Raw genomic sequence first — 18,000 nt, 5'->3', positions numbered from 1 at the left:
CTGTTCATGTTCGTTCACTTTGGCCCATGTATTTGATTAGTTCACTATGTTTTTACTTTCCTACAGACCTACACAGATCTCTCCTTGTTCCAACTTTGGAGTTTAATTTCAAAATAAGAGTTGTGGCTTTCTGCTTTTCTTTTGGAAACACTTTTAGAGGGCACAGGTAGAATGATTGGTATCAGTGCTACTGTACATGAGAAATAATACATTTCATTGCCACAGCACTTGACTTGGCAATGCAGCCCAAAGAAATCAGCAAAGCAAGCCATCGCCACACAAAATGCATAAAAGTGATATGTAATCTGAAATGCATGTTGTATGTTCAGTTTGACAAATGAAGCTTGCATTTGTAAACAAAAACTTGCACCAATTTATGATTTGAACCATTTTAAAAGAACACAGTAGTAACTACTTTTTAAAATGTACTTATTTTTTTAATTATTATATGCTTGGCAGGGGGTTCATCTATGCAAGTGATTGCGTTTGATATGGCTGCTTAAATAAAGGGATAAAATATCCCGGATGGGTTTGGACTGAAGTGATCATTTGCATGGCAAATATTACACTGCCATTGTCCAACAGTCAGAAGGCTATTATAGTTCAGTAGTAGTCTGACTACAGAAAATATTTAATAAATGAATCATTGTCAAATTAAACAGTAAAGATAACCTATACAATATGTTTTGCATTCCCATTTGCTAAAATCGCTGAGAATTTAATGTAATTACATCACACAAATCGCCCATTTTTAAACTTTTATTTTTCTTTTTTAAATCCAAGAACATATGAAACACTGAAGGACATTTTTAAAATATGAACAAAAACAGTATTTGCATAAATTCCTTTGAAATTTTTCAACCACAACTTGTTTAGATCACAACACAACCCAAATACACTGCTGAAAAGCCAGTGCAAATGTTTGAGCTGTTTGTCTGTAAATTAATATTATTTGCTTGCTTTGGTCCTTAATAATAACTCTATTTGTTTGATAATCCCTCACAAATGTAACTACCGATGAAGAATACATGTGAGCTGCGTAAAACCCACTGTCTTGATATACTTTTACACAATCCATTAAGTCATTAAGTTGCGTTAGCTTGAATAGGCCAGTTTACTTCAATGTGGCAACTTATTTCAAACATAAGCGGAGCACCAACTGTCCAAAGTTTAGCCAGACTGCCTGCTCTTAATCCAATCATTCACAAGATTAATCTGTGATCACATCTCCAAAAATCATCTCTCTGGCCTGTATGAACACCATGTAATTAAACTTTAAAAACACAAAACCAAACCAACCTGGCTATTTCACAGGATATTTCAGACAAGATAACGATTGCCGAAGTGCTTGTTTATTAATTCAAACATGTAATAATTTACCCTACACCCTTGTGCAAGCATTATATGGCATTTCCACATACTTCACATCAAGCCACAATAATTCAACAAGGTGTGAAATATTTGAAATGTTAAAAACTTATAAGCCTATTTAAGCTTTAGCTGGACCCTAAACGAAATCACATAGCTTGATTGCTCTGAACAATAGTCACATAGTCCTTATTATAAACAGATACTGCAGCTTGTGTACAAACTGGGAGATTTTATAAATCCATTTATATGAATATTACATGAACATCTTTGGGATACTGAAATAACTACACACAATAAATGTTGTTTTACTCCATGAAACTCACATCAATTCTGCGAATGCACACTAAATTAGGGTTGAATTTACAACAGTTTGCATAGATTCCTGGGTTTTGTATGAGTGATGATTAAGCATGTACAACTAGCTGAAAGGCATCAACAAAAGTGTTTTTTCTTTGCTTTTTACAATATTTTTAGTGTTCTGGTGCAAGGAAAGAAAAGTGTCCACATACTATTAGCAATCTATTCTCCTTTATTATCTCTCCGCTTTAAAGGGATGCTTAGCCTAAAATGAAAATTCTGTCATCGCTTACTCTAGTGTTGTTCCAAACCTGTATGACTATCTTTCTTTTGCAGAACACAGAAGATATTCTGAACAATGTTTTAACGGTTTTCATCATCATCACAATGAAAGTCAGTGGAGTCCAAAACAAGATTAGACCCTGCTGACAAAGGCAGGCTGTAAAAAAAGATATTTTGAAAAGTGTCTGCTTATGTGATACCACAGAAGGAAGAAAGTCACATAGGTCAGGAACTAAATGACGACAGAATTCTCATTTGGCTAAACTATCTCTTTAAGGCAATTGAATATGGAGGATTACGACAGGTAACGACACCAGAGCTACTTGAAATAATGATGAAATGGTAGCTATTATGTGCTTGAATCTCTGAGAAAAAAAAGCACCACCAATAACAACAAAACAAAAAAACCCACCCCTTTGAGAAATGTTATCTTAAATACTAAAGTTGAAACGTTGGTAAACTTTAAACTTTAACGAGCCAATGTGCACCATCATTAAAGCTTCATGAACAGATATTATTTATTGGATGTAAAACTATTAGCCATGGGCCAGTTTCATAACTACAAACCTATATAGCAAACTCCACTGATAGTGTGATTTAGTCGATATCTAGACTTAACCAGTGTCTGGATATCCATCTCTAAGTAGAAGAAAATTAAAACAAAAGCTTGAGGCACTATATCCCACCAAAAACATTGAGCAACACATCAAGAATTTGCATACACATAGAAAGTGCAGTTGTAAAAGGTTACAATTGGTGTCTAAGTGCATAGATTTGTTCTCACATTTACAGTATGGCTTATTTCAAAGATTCAAAGATTGCAGAGAGAGGTCTCTCATTGTCTCTTGGTGTGCTTGGAGTTGTAGTGGCTCCGCATGTCTTTCCGGAGGCGGAACTTCTCTCCGCAAACGCCGCAGATGTACAGATGCACATCCATGTGCTTCTCCAGATGCTCGCCGCTTGGGAAAATCTGGAAACACACCTGGCAGATAGTCTCTCCGGCAGATAGGTGAGAGATCATGTGTCGCACATGATCGTGTTTAAGGAACGTACCCTGGTCGCACACGGGGCAGACGTACCGTGCCATTCCCTTGTGCATGTCAGTGTGCAATCGTAGCTGTCTTTCGCGCAGAAACTGTTTCCCGCAGGTCTGACATGTGAACTGCTTTTCCTTGGTGTGCACGGTGTAGTGCTCCCGTAGGTGACACCTTTGGTAAAAGCCTTTGCCGCAAATTGCACAGAAATGCTTGCGCCGATGGTCTGGCTCGCCGCCGTCGTCCAACAGGACGGGCCGGAAGGGCTCCTGTTCTGGACAAGACAACGTATGCTCCACTGCAAGACTTTCACTTTCAAATATTAACCCACAGAGTGGACAGCGAAAGCCAAGGTCGGCTCCTTCCAGCAAGCTTTCTTCCATAGCCTCGGCATCTTCAAGCAGAAGCGAATCCTCACCTGGGGAGTCCGTCTCGGCCCCTTGGGGTTCACCACAGCGCTCGGCGTGCTCCTGCAGCTGCCTGCCTTTAATGAGAACTTGGCCGCACCTTCCACAAGCGCAGATATGTCCCATGTGGTTGGATATGTAATGAGCAGACTGATCTTCCTCCGTCAACAGGGCTCCACACAACTCGCATGGAATGCACGCGCCATCTTGCTTTTCCTCTTTGATCCGGTTCATCTTTGGATCCATTTCCAACCCAGTGCTTTGGCCCTCCAAAGCATCCATGGCGGATACTCCAGCCTCTTCCTCGCTGTCAAACTTTATCTGGTCTGCAAGATTGTCTTTGTATGCCCTGGTACGAACTTTGCAGCTCCCTACGTTATGGTTCCCTACCTTCACAACTTTTATAGTTTCCAAATCATTCTCGGAATCATCGTCTCGTTCCACTTTAATGGTTATATTCCTGGAAAAGGCAGTTTCGCTGTCCATGCCAGTGGCGACGGACCTGATCACGGTCTCTGCATCTGGCTTGTGGTCTGGCCAGTCCTCTTCACCCTTGCAAACTGCTCTGTGTTCATCTGTACCCTCTGAGTTCGAACTCTCAGCTTTGCCAGAATCACCGTAACCCTCTTTGCCAACTTTGGGCGTCTGGAAAGCTTTGCGATTGGTGCATGTGAGGATGTGTTCGATGAGCAGCTTTTCACAGCTGAACACAAAGCCGCAATCGTCGCATGTGTATGTGCGTCCAAACCGAGGACGTTCTTTCATGGCAGAGCTTCGGCCTGAAGTTCTCTTCCTCAAGTCGCACGGCTGGTCTGCAACGGTCTCTGAGTGTGGCGGAGGGTGTGGTATGACCACATCTTCAGCAGGCCTGACAGTTGATATGTTAATGGTTTGACGAGCAGTTGTGGTTGAGGCTTTTGCTGTGCGTTCATTCTCAGAAGGGCTTGGCCGCTGCTGCTGCTCAAACATTCGAACGCCAAACATCATCTTGCCTCCAACCACGCTGGATGAGGACGAGGAACTAGACGACGAAGAGGACGACGCAGATGACGAAGGTGTCAGATTGGACGTTCGGATGTCTCTGAGGTCCTCGAGTGAGTCTGGGATGTAGTACATTTGTAGGTAGGCCATAGATGATTTCAGCTCCTCAAACTCATAGTGATCCACAACGATTCGGCCAAGGTACATGAGCTGCAGGATGAGATCGAAGCACTCTGCGCTGATCTGCATGTTGCTGAGATCAAACCGCGCAGTCCCCTGCTGATCCCGGATGAACATCATTCTGAAGTACGAGCTGCAGGCTGCCAGCACGGCCTTGTGAGCCCTGAAATAAATGTCCCCTATGGCAATACAGCAGTCACAGAGGAAACCCCATTCCCTTTGGTTGTTGAGCTGCTGCAGGACATGCTCACTGTGGCTTGGCCTTGCCATTACCCTGTGAACAATTATAAAGAAACACATAGTAAGACCCAAGTTTGAGGAATCATCTTCTTTTCCACAGGTGTGCAAAATAAATAGTTGATCTCACTGTGGATGTGCAATAATTTTGCAATGGAATGAAACATGGAGTTCAGGTGTCTCAAGATACGTTTTTAAAAGTTGAACTACTTTCAAATTGACATGTCATTCGGTCATAAAAATGCAACACTCATCACAGGACACCCCACAACAGAGAAAGACGAGAAAGACAACTTCCATGAGAGGGTTTTATTATCCAAATTTTCAAAGAGCTAAAGAACAGCTCACTTTTTTTTAAGCTTTTTAATGGTTTGGAAAGAAGTCTCTAATCAAAACTGTATATATATATATATATATAAATACAGTAAAAGTAATGAAAATTATGAAATATCTTTGCAATTTAAGATAACTGTTTTCTATTTAAATACATCTTAAAATGTAATTTATTCCTGTGACGGCAAAGCTTTTTGGCATCCATTATTCCAGTTTTCAGTGTCTTCAGTGATCCTCCTGAAATTATTCTAATATGCCGATTTGGTGCTTAAGAAACAGTTTTTTATTATTATAAATGTTGAAAAAAAGTGCTGCTTCATATTTTTTTTGTGGAAACCATGATATATTTCAGGATTCTTTGATTAATAGAATGTTCAAAGGAACAGAATTTATTTGAAATAGAAATCTATTATAACATTATAAATGTCTTTATTGTCACTTTGATCATTTTAATCCATTATATATTAATCCTTCCTTAATATAAGTATTAATTTTATCACTGACCCCAAACTTTTAAACAGTAGTGTATATAAGAAAAATCACTAGATAAAATAGTCAAACTCACTATTCAACTAGACACTTAGTATTGAACACCTAGTCGACCTTAGTCTCTCACACCTAGATGTAAAACTTAATAGCCATTTTAGCTATATGAAACAAATACAGTATTTGCACTGCATTGTAACCAAATGAGCCACTCGCCACGTAAAATTCCTTAAAAGGTGCAAACTTGGTCAATAAACTCAGATGATCTGACTTTAATAATTAATGGAATCTGCAGTATAATTAATTAGCTTCAAATTTAGCTCGTTTCCTCCGTTCAGCTCCATCATAAAGCCAACAGAGAGGTTTACATCCCGCCCCCGCGTTCTCATTGGCCTATTTCAGAGACAGAATCATGCGGGCGTTGTGGCTGTCAATCATACACCGCACTTAAAAGTAAAATCAAACTACTTGGACAACACACTAAAGATCTGACCATACGATTGCCCATAGTGACAACATTAAGTTTTAAAAAGATCTGTTATTCAAGAGACAGCAGAACAGAATATATCTGACCATTGTGGTAGGGAGATCTCTCACGCAAGCATGCAGTGCCACCCCCGCGCAGCTTCCCGCACATACGCTATGAGCTTCACATTACTGCAGCTCGTGTTTACACGCAAAACACACGGAAAATACTCACCGACGGTAATGGGCGCTAACTTGTAGCGAACGACAGAATTCGAGTTAAATCACAGAGTGAAGAAGTTCCACCTCTTTTGCCTTCGTCCAAGCGAAAACTTGGGACGAGAATAGCTAATCTCGAGGGCGAAGCCCCTTCTGTGCAGCGCGGATGAAAGAACTTCCGCACAGCCGCTCTGCGAGCTCTATCACCGCACTGAGATCCGGCCCCGCTCACGCAAATCCAGCCCGCCCCAGCACGCGCAGCACAGTGAAAATGCAACCAAACCATGTATGAAAATATGCTCTTCAGGACGAATGCGGTAACAAACGGAGTAGAAATAATGATTTAATATAGCTTATATTTTGCACTTTTTCAGCAAGAACTAGATAATTTAGTAGTAGTTTTATTATATAATGATTTTTTAATATATAAATAATACAAATATAATAGAAATCACTACCACCATGCCAACCATTTATGGGAATTGAATTTCTAACAAAAAGTTGGTATTTGATTATGATGGAAATGAGAAGCCACAGTCTGCAAAGCAGAAATATCTCTATTTTTGTACATCATTTTTTCACCACATTTTTAGGTAAGTAATAAGCATGTTATTGTGTAATATTTAAAATGTTATATAATTACAATTTTAAAAAATTAAAAATATTCAATTCAATATAAAATACATTCAATTAATTGACTGCTAGCTAACTTGTGTCATTGAGTCCAATAATTATCTAAAAAGTACACACACACTGTAATCATAAATACACACTGTGACAGGTACCAGAATCCATTTGTTCAGTTCTCTATTCTAGGATGTGTGATAGCCTAATGTTACATAATTTTGCAAAGACATATCATTTTTCGATTATTCAAGTTATTAGAAGTGTCCCTATTGTATATAGGCTATGTGTGTTGAACAAGTTAATGAGCGCCACAGATGGTCTTTCAGAATCTTTTGCAAAACTGGCTTTGCTCTCTCGTCCATGCAAGTTGTCAAATGTTTATAGCCTACTTTACGCATTTCGTTAAGCGAGTTTACCACACTAGGCTATAGCATTGTCTATAGTTACACTGCGTCTGAGTGATCTTTCGACATAAAAAAACAAAATCGTTACGAACGAGCATAGAATTACAAGCAAAGCGTCTGCTTTGTGTTTTCACTATGCCTGCGTCTGGATCAGCTAATGTACAGTACGGTCACGTGACGGATAACAAGCTAAGCCGTCAATCGCATAGGAAGAACCGCGAGACCATAAGAGAATTTTCCTGCTGCAACAAACACGAAATTATTAGCAGTTTCTCTCATATAGTTGGTAAGAATGCATTTTTTTGCAACCGTATTGGATGCATTATGTCTGTGCTGTGCTACATGCATGTTTTGTTGGCCAAGGTGCATGAAAACGTACACCGTTTCTTCGACAACACTTGATCGGTGTAGACCAGACGTGTAAAATTATTATGATTATGTCGCGGACAAATCTGCTGGGAGTCAGACTATGCACATTACAGAAGCAAGAACTGAATAGTTCCTACACGATATTTTGTGTATTCCATTCGTTCAGTCATGACATTTTCCTATGCGACGAACAATTGCTGTTTGTTAATGTCCTTTTGTGTATTGATATTAAGAATCACTGTCAGGTATTGTCTGGTCAGGTCTGCATGCAAAGATTTTAAAATGTTGCACTGTAACCATTAAATACAAGCCAGACGTTGCTGTTTCTCCGTAGGTATTTAGTAGAATTGATACAATGATTCAATATCATTCTTCGATTAAGTTATAGCATATATTCAGAAGAAAGTACCACTTCGGATGAAAATTATTCCTATAAAATCACCGAATAATACCTATAAATAATGTAAGAATGCAATTTACACATCACATGCGTTTCAATTTAAAAAAAAAAAAGCCAATCCTATCCAGATGTAAACATCTGGTATGTCTCAAAATTTGTTAAAATATTATGGCCATTTTGATCGATAGAGGTCGCCAGGTACTCAGTAAACTCAGGCTCTTCTGAGAGACTCCTTATTAGTTGGTTCTGGCACTAGCTGGTTCATCATGTTAAAAGGCATCTGACTGGGACAAGGAAAAATAAGTATGTCAGAGAAGATAAAAAAGAGAAATATAGTTTAAAAGTCCTTACACATGCAATCTTTGTATTTCTTATATGCATTTTTTCATATAAAATATACATATTTGCATTATATACATATAAAAAGTTTTCTTAAGGTTGCTGTATTGGACCTGAAAAAAAAAAAAAAAAACCAAACACCTTTTGATATTTTTTATTTTTTTTTAAATGTCAAAATGACATCTTTTATAAAGACATGAGACAGAAAAGAGATGTAAAATATGTTCATTATAGAAGAGGATGTTTTTTAATAACTCAGTAGGTACAGAAGATACCAAATTTATGTTGCTGGAAATGTTGACTAAATAAACTACACTGACAAATATAGGTAAATGCCATTATTACTAATACCAGCATAATATGCAGAACAGTAGGCTATTAAAGTTATGCATAGGAATTTATTTGGTTGAAATTTGTCTTCTACCTATGTATGTTCTATGTAACAGGTTGAGATGGACGTGTCTGGTCACAGTCTGTTCCTCCTGCAGCAGCTGAACGTCCAAAGGGAGTTTGGCTTTCTGTGTGACTGCACTGTTGCCATTGGCAATGTATACTTCAAGGCTCATCGTGCAGTCCTCGCTGCCTTCTCAAACTACTTCAAAATGATCTTTATCCACCAGTCCAGGTTAACTAAAGCTCTAAAACTACCACTTTTCGAAACAACCACCTGTTTAATTTATCTTGAAGTGTACCAACATAACAGTACTGAATTGAAGGGTCATCATGCTTACATACACTGATAATCAAATAAGAATGTGGAGGAAGTCGAGATAGCTTGATTGGTAAACATTAAAATTTGTTGCACATTAATAATAATATCAAATATAGACCAAATGACAATTATTAAACACAATTTGATGTAAATTAATAAATTGCTGATTGTGTTTTTAAAGGGTTAGGCATGTCGTTCCAAACCCGTAAGATCTTCGGAACACAAATTAAGATATTTTTGATGAAAATCGACAGCTCTCTGACTCCTCCATAGACAGCAAATTACTACTGTCAAGGCCCAGAAAGGTACTTAAGACATTGTTAAAATAGTCCATGTGACTACAGTGGTTCCAGGTTCTACGTCAAGATGTTCCTCACTGCAGAACACGAGATCCAGGGGGCGAGGTTGGATCCAGATCCAACTCCTCCCGCTTTACATATCCCTAAACCTACCCGTCTCCACCCCCTGGATCTAAACCTACCCATCTCCATCTCTTGGATCTGGATCCAACTCCTCCCACTTTACATATCCCTAAACCTACCAGTCTCCACCCTTCTGGATCTAAACCTACCCATCTCCATTCCCTGGATCTGGATCCAACTCCTCCCATTTTACATATCCCTAAACCTACCAGTCTCCACCCCCTGGATCTCGTTTTTCCGCAGTGAGGGGCTACCGTCTACGCCAGAACGCATGCGTCCTGCTTCTCACGTGAACAGCATCGGCCAATACCGAGCCGGCATTCTGACATAGAACCTGGAAGCGCTGAATGTGAACAGCATAGGAGAATGACAAAAGACAAGAAACTGTTGAATAAAATCGTTATTTTTGTTTTGTTTTTGCTCACAAAAAGTATTCTCGTCACTTCATAAAATTAAAGATGAACCACTGCAGTCATGTCGACAGTTTTAACAATGTCTCTAGTACCTTTCTGGTCCTTGACAGTGGTATAACATGAGGGTGAGTAATTAATAACATTTTTACTTTTGGGTGAACTAACCCTTTAATTGACTTTCCTGCTTTTTTCAGTGAGTGCATCAAGATCCAACCCACAGATATTCAACCAGATGTCTTCAGCTACCTGTTACACATCATGTACACAGGCATGGGTCCCAAACAACCTGTTGACCAGGGCAGACTTCAGGAAGGCATCAAGTTCCTCCATGCATACCAGCTTTGCCGTAAAACAGGCGAGGGTGGCCCTGATGCATCCTCCGACCCCATCCGTATGTCCAATCTATATGGCATCCAAATCTCTTCGCAACTGGCCAGTAAAGAGAACTCTGCCCTGAAGGCTGGTGGTTCACGGGACCCTGAGGACAGCTGCTCCAGCTCTAGGGCTGATCGCACACATGGCCGTTTAGCTCTCGCTGTAGGGCTGGAGGGCATCGGATCTGAGCGACAGCCTCAAAGCTTCCGTGCGGCGTCCTCGGTAGCCTCAGGGGATGACTCTGACATTTCGGCACGGATAAAACAGGAGCGGGTAGAGGAAGAAGAACAACAGGAAGGCGACAAGGAGCCTTGCTCTCTCTCCCCAGCCCAGGTGAGCCCATGTCAAGCCGGCTTATTCAAAGATGGCCCTCTAGCGCTTTTGTGCCCACGATGTGGTGAACGCTGTCTGTCACCCGAAGGCCTACAAGAGCACCTTTTTACCCATGCAGCCTGTGCCCTCGAGCCTAGCAGCCTGATGGAAGGCCCTTCAGAGGACAAAACTGGGGAGCACACGTCCCTAGAGGAGAGGCGGCCTCATAAGGAGCGCATAGACTCTGGTAGTCTGGAGGAGGCCCTGCGGCAGAGCCAGGCCCTGGCAGATGAGCTCGCTGTGGAACTCAGGCGAGGCGGCGGGACCGGACGAAGTGGCAGCCCATTGGCAGCCTTCACACGAAAGCGAAAGATGGCCTGCGCCGTCTGCAATCTTCGTTTCTCGCAGAAGAGCCAGCTGCAGGAGCACATGTTCGCCCATGTGGGCAAGCCACTGCGATACCATCGCTACAGCCGCTTCTGCGGACAGCTGCTCCATGGCTGCGAGGGTCAGCCAGATATTACCGCAGCCACAGGAGAGGAGGCAGCCAAGGACACTCAGGATAATGGGAGCTCCTGCTACTCACTGGACTCTGAGGTCTCTCAGGAGAGCGTGGACGCAGTGACTGTGGAATGACGTTGTGTTTGACATATATTCATGTGAACACACAATGTATGGTAAAGGAATATTCTGGGTTCAGTACAAGTTAAGCTCAGTCAACAGCATTTGTGTGGCATCATGTTGATGAACACAAAGATAAATTTCCACCTGTCCCTCCTTTACTAAAAATCTCGGTTTGAGTGAGACACTTTGGAAATGAATGGAGTCAATCTCTAAAAATTTTAAATATTCACTGTTTCAACAGTACAGCCACACAGCGTAAACAAATTAGGTGTTAACATGATAACTTACTAACCTTTTCTGTGTAAAGTTATAAAGGCCATTGTTTTAAAGTCGACAACAACAGGTGCACATGTTGACGAGCTCTTGTGTGGGGTTAAGAAATACCTGAAACCCTAGATAAAACATTTTTATTGGTGATAACTTCAGGACAGAAATAGAGCAGACACTGGAAAAGGATGACATTTTGTAGTGTGCATGTGTCGACCGTGTTTGTGCATGCTGTCAAATGGAGCATCCTTAGAAAGGCTATGTGTTCGGCTGTATGTGTACACTAAGCATTTGCTTCAAAACTTAAGTATACTTTGGGCTTAAAGCGTTAGTTCACCCAAAAATTAAAATTCTGTAATTAATTACTCACCCTCATGTCGTTCCACACCTGTAAGACCTTGTTGATCTTCGAAAGACAAATTAAGATATTTTTGATGAAATCCATTTCTCTGACCCCTCCATAGACAGCAATTTAACCATGACTTACAAGGCCCAGAAAGATAGTATAGAGTAGACTATTAAAATAGTCCATTGACAACACGGTTTTCAACCTTAATTTTATGAATGAACGAGAATACTTTTTGTGTTCAAAAACAGACTTTATTCTCAGACTTAAGTCATTCTCCTATGCTGTTTACATTGTAGACTCATTATTGGCCGGCTCTGCATCAGCATCACATGCATGCGTCGTGGTGCTCACATGAACAGAGTCAGGCAGTTCCGAGAAAGAAATTATTGAATAAAATCCTTATTTTCATATACATGTATATTCTCGTCGCTTCATAACATTAAGGTTGAACCACTGTCGTCACATGGACTATATTAACGATGTCTTTACTACCTTTCTGGGCCTTGAAAGTGGTAATAAAATTGCTGTCTATGGAGGGGTCCGAAAGCTCTCGGATTTCATCAAAAATATTTTAATTTGTGTTCCAAAGATGAACGAAGGTCTCCTGGGTTTGTAACGACATGAGGGTAAGTAATTAATGATAGATTTTTTTTTTTTTTTTGTGCAAAATGCCGTAAATGCTGTCATTTGATTTTGAACCCAACTAGTTTTGAACCCAGACTATTCCTTTATTGAATTTTGTTTTCTGAATTTTTGCACTTCTGTCCTGTCTCAAAAGTCCCTGTCATTGTTAAAACATAAAAGAATTTTGTTTAAAACTTAGTGTTGATGATTGTAGTGTTGATGTATAATGATGTTGCTGACTCTTGGATGACTGAACACTGGATCAATTATATATTCAAAGAAAGTATTAAATCGTCAAGCACATGCGCATGAAACTCAAATAGCACTATAAAGTGCCACATTTGTCAAATGACCGCAATCATAATATTTGTTTTTAGAGGCCAGATTAAGCTAATAATATGTGATTATTTATTGTTTATTTCTGGGTTGTGGCCTAATGAGTGAAATGTGCGAAGAGTCTAAATGATTTCCTCCCTAAATCGAATTTCCTACAAAACGGGTTCAGTGCCTTAGAATATTTTTTTGCCAAACAGCTCTGTAAAGAAAAGCACTTAATCTATTGCTCAGCCAGTTGAACCAAATCCAGTTGTTTTTCATTTTCAAGTTAACAGTGAACAGTGCCTATTTGTGCAAAGTTGTCCAAGACATCTACACAATCAGAATAATATTATCAAATGAATGTGAGCAACTGGTGCTTTTCTAAAAGCTTTTTGATATGTTGAAGGACTTTCATGATTATATTCTGTATGGAACACAGTTTGATAACAATCTTACTACATAAACTGGGACAGTGCATAACTAGCAAGATGGGACAATGCCACTTTAAATGTCTAACATAACACTTCTGGACAAAACAGCAATGGCACATAGTTTCCAGTCATGTTTCAAATGCTGAGACATGACAAAAATGTTTTATTTAGAATGATTGATCAACTTTAAGACATCACTGATGGTAGACATGGTTTCTTTGTGCTGTATTTGAACTGTCAAAGCACCACTTTTTGCAGTTATATTAATTGAGTACTCAAACTGAGGCTGGTGTACTGTGATGAGTATTTTATATCAGCAAAACTTACATTTGTGTTATTTGTGTGACTTGTGTAGTGCATTTAAACAGTCCCTTTTCAGTTTTATTCATCATCAGCACTCAGTGCCATTGTGTGATAATGTGTTTGGTTATTTACTTATTTTTTTAAATAAATGGCACATTGAATAAACTGATTTATAATGCATCTGCTTTGGTTGTATACTGACTTTAAAGGGACAGTTCACCCCAAAATGAAGATTCTGTCATCATTTACTCCTTAAATCCTTAAACCTTATCATTATAAACCTGCTGCATGACTTTATTCTACAACTTGGGACTTTTTTGGTCCTCATTGACTTTCATTGCATGGACAAAAACATTCTTCAAAATATCTTCTTTTGTGTTTCACAGAAATTCATACAGGTTCGCAACAACATGTTGTGAGTAAATGATGACAGAATTTTAATTTTTGGAAGAACTATCCCTGGAACTGACCATCTTGTAGTAACATCTTAGTGCCACAAGAGAGTAGCATGTAGTCACAAAAGCAAAAATCTTCCCTGCTGCCAATTCGGTGTAATCATTATCTTCAAGCATTACTCCCAGACTTGTCATGTACAGTATACAGTCCCTTAACATAACAACAACTTCACTGTACTCTAGGCTTCAGTCAGGGCCTCATTTAAATACGAATTGAGCAACCGTTACGCACACCTGGGTCCTTAGACCACTTATTTCCATAAAAACGTTGCATTAACTTTTACACAACATATCATAAGCATGTGGCTCATTGCCTACTTGGAATCATGTGTGAGATATCCATTGCTATAGAGACTAGACTGCAGTATCATAGGAAGTAATGCAGTATAAAAAATATGAACAATAGAAGGTAACATTAAGTGTACAAACGATCATGAAAATAGGTTAATCATGCAAGAACAAATTTACAGCATTAAAATCACACAATGAATACAAACTTTTCCACAATCTGACATCATTTTATCTTTACAAACATTACCAAGGTATTTATACAGGTGTCATCTTACACTTAATCGCATGAAATTCTTTTCCTCTTTTATGCATCTTATTTATACCATCTCAGAGAAATACAAAATCCATTCGCCGAATAAAGAATGTGAATATGTGAGGTTACGCGTGGTCCAAACTTATCTGATTGTGCTGCTGCTCGATTGTGAGCTGTTCCACAGCACCGCGGATGGCTGCTTGCACCATTGAAATTGCCGTCTGAATCAGTAAGGTCTCGTTACATCGGCCGTGGTCTAGTTCAGTAGACACATTTAGGTCAGAAGGATGTAGTGTGTTGTTTGATAGGCTGCTTATATTTAAATGTTGCCAGGACCCATTCATTGTAAGACCATCAAACTGTGGTGCCTCATTCATGCTCTCTTCCTCTGATGAATATGCATGCTCGATAGTAATCACTGGCCTGCATCTTACATCATTCTCTATAGACTCCTTATTTAAGACTAGCAGATCATGTGCTGATGATGTGCCCGGCAACTCAGAGTCGAAACTACAGCCACTGCAACATGATAGAGGAACATCAGAATCCAAAAGACCACTAGTTTGTAACACCTCGTCATCTTCTTTATTCATACTCACATCTCGGTCAGGACATATTTCCTGCTCCTTATCTATGTGGTCAGACTTTATGTTAATGCTCACATCTGCACTGAATGTAAATCTTTCTGGAATGCTTTCCGCTTGCATTTCTTGTTCTTCCTTTTGGTTCTCTTCTTTCTCGATACTGGGAATGTCCATAACAGCTGGAAGTGATTGATTCAGTTGATCAGCTAGTTCTATTTGTGTTGCACTGGGAGCACTACACTCAAACTGATCAATATGAGGTGCTTTCTTCCTTCTTGGAAAGATGCGGTAGATCTTTTTAAATGTCAAATCTTTCGGTGCCGTTATCTCCTGACAAACCACGCCTCCTTGCTCTTTACATCCTCTTCCTAGACAGACATTAGATGTGGCAGATCTCTTAGAAATGGGCCACACTGTGAAAAAAACTCTCTTTTTACTTTTTCCATTAGGAACATCCTTATTTTTTGCATTACTCAGTTTACTCTCACACACAGAGTTGGACATGTTGTGTTGAGCTTTGTTTTTGTTTTCTGTTCTGTCTGATTCCTTCTTCTTGCCACACCTGAGGAGTGAGGAAAATGTCCTCTTAATGGATGTTTTTGAAGTGCTTCTGGTTATTTTTATTTTACTTTCAATATTTTCATCTTTGCTTTCACTCTCCTCCAGTGTTAGAAGAATTCCTGAGGTATCTCTTGGAGCATCTGGCTGGGTTTCCCTCTCGTCTGAGGCTTTTTGAGGGGTGTGGTGGGTAATAAGTGAAGATTCATTGTCTTTGCCATCATTGTTTTCTTGATCAATATTCTCCACTGTGCCATCACAGGATTTAGCTTGTCTTTGCCTTCTCTGTGATTTACCTTCAAATTTATCCTTTGATTTGGACTTTCCCAACAAAAGTCTTGGTGGACCCGTCAGTTTTCTCTTCAAGCCCACCTTCTCCTGACAGTCTGGTAATTCTGTCTCTTCCACGGACATGGTTAATTAAACTGTACCAAAGTCAATAACAGTTCTCACTGGCAATTTTAGATCAATTACATAAGTGGGTGTTTTCTCCACTTACATACTGTCAGCTTAAAGATGTGGAGATGCTGCAAACAAACACAAAAACATTGTATTGCTTAAGTTAAAGGTTTTCTGTATTTCACTTGTTGGTTGAAACATACTTACTGACTTTTTTGTCTTTTTATATATCACACATTTAAAATATTCATCTTTAAGTATATATATATATATATATATATATATATATATATATATATATATATATATATATATAATTATTATAATTTTTTTATCATACTAAGAGACGACACACGGTGCAACGTTTACAGCACAAACAACAAACTCGCATACTGGGTGTGACTCCAATGAGAAGTCTCTTTATATGAAAACATCCTTTATAAGAATAACTCAACAGGCTAGGCGTTTTGCTAACAGGTTCTAACAATAAAAGTGAACTATAAAAATACAATTAATGGCAAATATCAACTTTAAATTATAGGCGACAGGAATAAATATATCTCAGTATAACGTCACAACTCGACGACGACTACTAAAAAACGTATTTTTGTTTGTAAGTTTGTGACAAATGACAAACGGTCATGACTTTTGCATCTAAATCTTTATGATGTCAAATAACGTTACACGTTAACTCATGCGAAGAACAGCAGGTTAGGCTAACTTGGGTTAAAAAGTGGTACAACAACGTACTCATTGATGAGAAGTTAAAACACCTACCTGTAAAGTGAAGAGCACGACATAAACTTGGCAGTGTTGTGGGGGGCGATGAGATTCAAAGAGCGTTTATAAATCCACTCGCAGCTCTGCCGCGCGCAGAGACTTGCGCCGACACTCAGCTCAGCATGTACGCTCCTATCTGTTTCCATAACGACCAGCTGATTGACGCTTTATGTGAGCGTGCCCGTCATCCATCCAATCAACACGGCGGAGGCTCTGCTAATATTAAGATATTATTGATATCCATCATAGCGACCACATACACAATTTCCAGGCACAATTACACAATTTTGTCATTTTTGTCCACATCTAAACGTCGAAAAAACACTAAACTGGCAATTTATTCAACTACGTAGTAGTCTACTTTTGGCCCTTGAAACACTTCTCATACCCTCATTAGTTTAATTTTTCTGTACTAACAATGTCATTGTTAGTGGACATATTTTAGCACGTTTTAATATCTGATAAAATGACAACTTCATTGGAAATGATAAATAAAATATTTTCTTCAGGTGATAATTGCCTTGTTTTATCTCACATCAAATGTTTTTATTTCATCTAGAGCATGATTAATTTTGTCCCCTTGGTAGCAAGTAGGCTAGCAAGTTTTGATAACTAAAAAATTGTTGGTCCTGATGAGTAGATTGTAATACTGAGGAACAGTTTTTGACATTTTTGAAAAAACCTAATATGAAAAGTGTTCACATAATATTGAAATGGTTTGTTTACACTTTTTAGATCTTTTAGATCAAAATTACACACACACACACACACATACATTATATATATAATTTTTATTCATGATTTTTGTTTAAACCCAATTTGTAGGTTAATCATGACAGTGGTTCATCTATGTGGGCTATACACTGATAAAAACAAGCAATATTCACTTTGCCAGTTCAATGACTACTGAACTTCAAATTATTACAAACAAAAATTTAATCTGGCAGTTAAATGAAACGTTCATGATGAGCAGATGGCACACAGAAATTAATTCTCATTTGGAGGCTCGCTTGATGTTTGCAAAAGATATATGAGCAAATATGACCTGTTATCTCATTTTCCAAGAGTCTTCTTTATAGTTTTGCCTGTAGCAGATATT

At 39.0% G+C, this 18,000-nt stretch overlaps 3 protein-coding genes across 4 annotated transcripts; 1 reads left to right on the top strand and 2 right to left on the bottom strand.

The window, feature by feature from the left end:
• Positions 1-750: 750 nt before the first annotated feature.
• On the bottom strand, positions 751-6,447 carry zbtb1 (zinc finger and BTB domain containing 1). Its single transcript, XM_067383024.1, has 2 exons — positions 6,309-6,447; positions 751-4,826 (listed from the first exon to the last, which is right to left on the bottom strand). The coding sequence occupies exon 2, from the start codon at positions 4,820-4,822 to the stop codon at positions 2,786-2,788; it is 2,037 nt and encodes a 678-aa protein (XP_067239125.1). The 5' UTR covers positions 4,823-4,826; positions 6,309-6,447; the 3' UTR covers positions 751-2,785.
• Positions 6,448-8,850: 2,403 nt separating this feature from the next.
• Positions 8,851-11,301, top strand: zbtb25 (zinc finger and BTB domain containing 25). Its single transcript, XM_067383023.1, has 2 exons — positions 8,851-9,056; positions 10,173-11,301. The coding sequence occupies exons 1-2, from the start codon at positions 8,884-8,886 to the stop codon at positions 11,299-11,301; spliced, it is 1,302 nt and encodes a 433-aa protein (XP_067239124.1). The 5' UTR covers positions 8,851-8,883.
• Positions 11,302-13,376: 2,075 nt separating this feature from the next.
• si:dkey-1h6.8 (uncharacterized) lies at positions 13,377-17,028 on the bottom strand. 2 transcript variants are annotated; one of them, XM_067383022.1, is made up of 3 exons: positions 16,899-17,028; positions 15,180-16,249; positions 13,377-15,099 (listed from the first exon to the last, which is right to left on the bottom strand). In XM_067383022.1, exons 2-3 carry the CDS (start codon positions 16,134-16,136, stop codon positions 15,091-15,093), a joined length of 966 nt encoding a protein of 321 aa, XP_067239123.1. In that variant the 5' UTR covers positions 16,137-16,249; positions 16,899-17,028; the 3' UTR covers positions 13,377-15,090. The 2 variants fall into 2 exon arrangements, with proteins under 2 accessions (XP_067239123.1, XP_067239122.1); XM_067383021.1 differs by having other exon boundaries at positions 13,377-16,249.
• Positions 17,029-18,000: the final 972 nt, after the last annotated feature.

The sequence above is a fragment of the Chanodichthys erythropterus genome, chromosome 4 (assembly GCF_024489055.1).
Source record: "Chanodichthys erythropterus isolate Z2021 chromosome 4, ASM2448905v1, whole genome shotgun sequence".
Classification (NCBI taxonomy): domain Eukaryota; kingdom Metazoa; phylum Chordata; class Actinopteri; order Cypriniformes; family Xenocyprididae; genus Chanodichthys; species Chanodichthys erythropterus.
Note: the sequence above shows the minus strand (reverse complement) of the source record. Positions and strands in the feature narration are given on the sequence as shown.

Excerpts from the sequence above, each read along its gene's own strand:
- zbtb1 (XM_067383024.1), bottom strand. The coding sequence starts at position 4,822 with ATGGCAAGGCCAAGCCACAGTGAGCATGTCCTGCAGCAGCTCAACAAC.
- zbtb25 (XM_067383023.1), top strand. The coding sequence starts at position 8,884 with ATGGACGTGTCTGGTCACAGTCTGTTCCTCCTGCAGCAGCTGAACGTC. Across the intron at positions 9,057-10,172 it reads ATCTTTATCCACCAGTCCAG|TGAGTGCATCAAGATCCAAC; the intron begins GTTAACTAAAGC and ends TGCTTTTTTCAG.
- si:dkey-1h6.8 (XM_067383021.1), bottom strand. The coding sequence starts at position 16,136 with ATGTCCGTGGAAGAGACAGAATTACCAGACTGTCAGGAGAAGGTGGGC.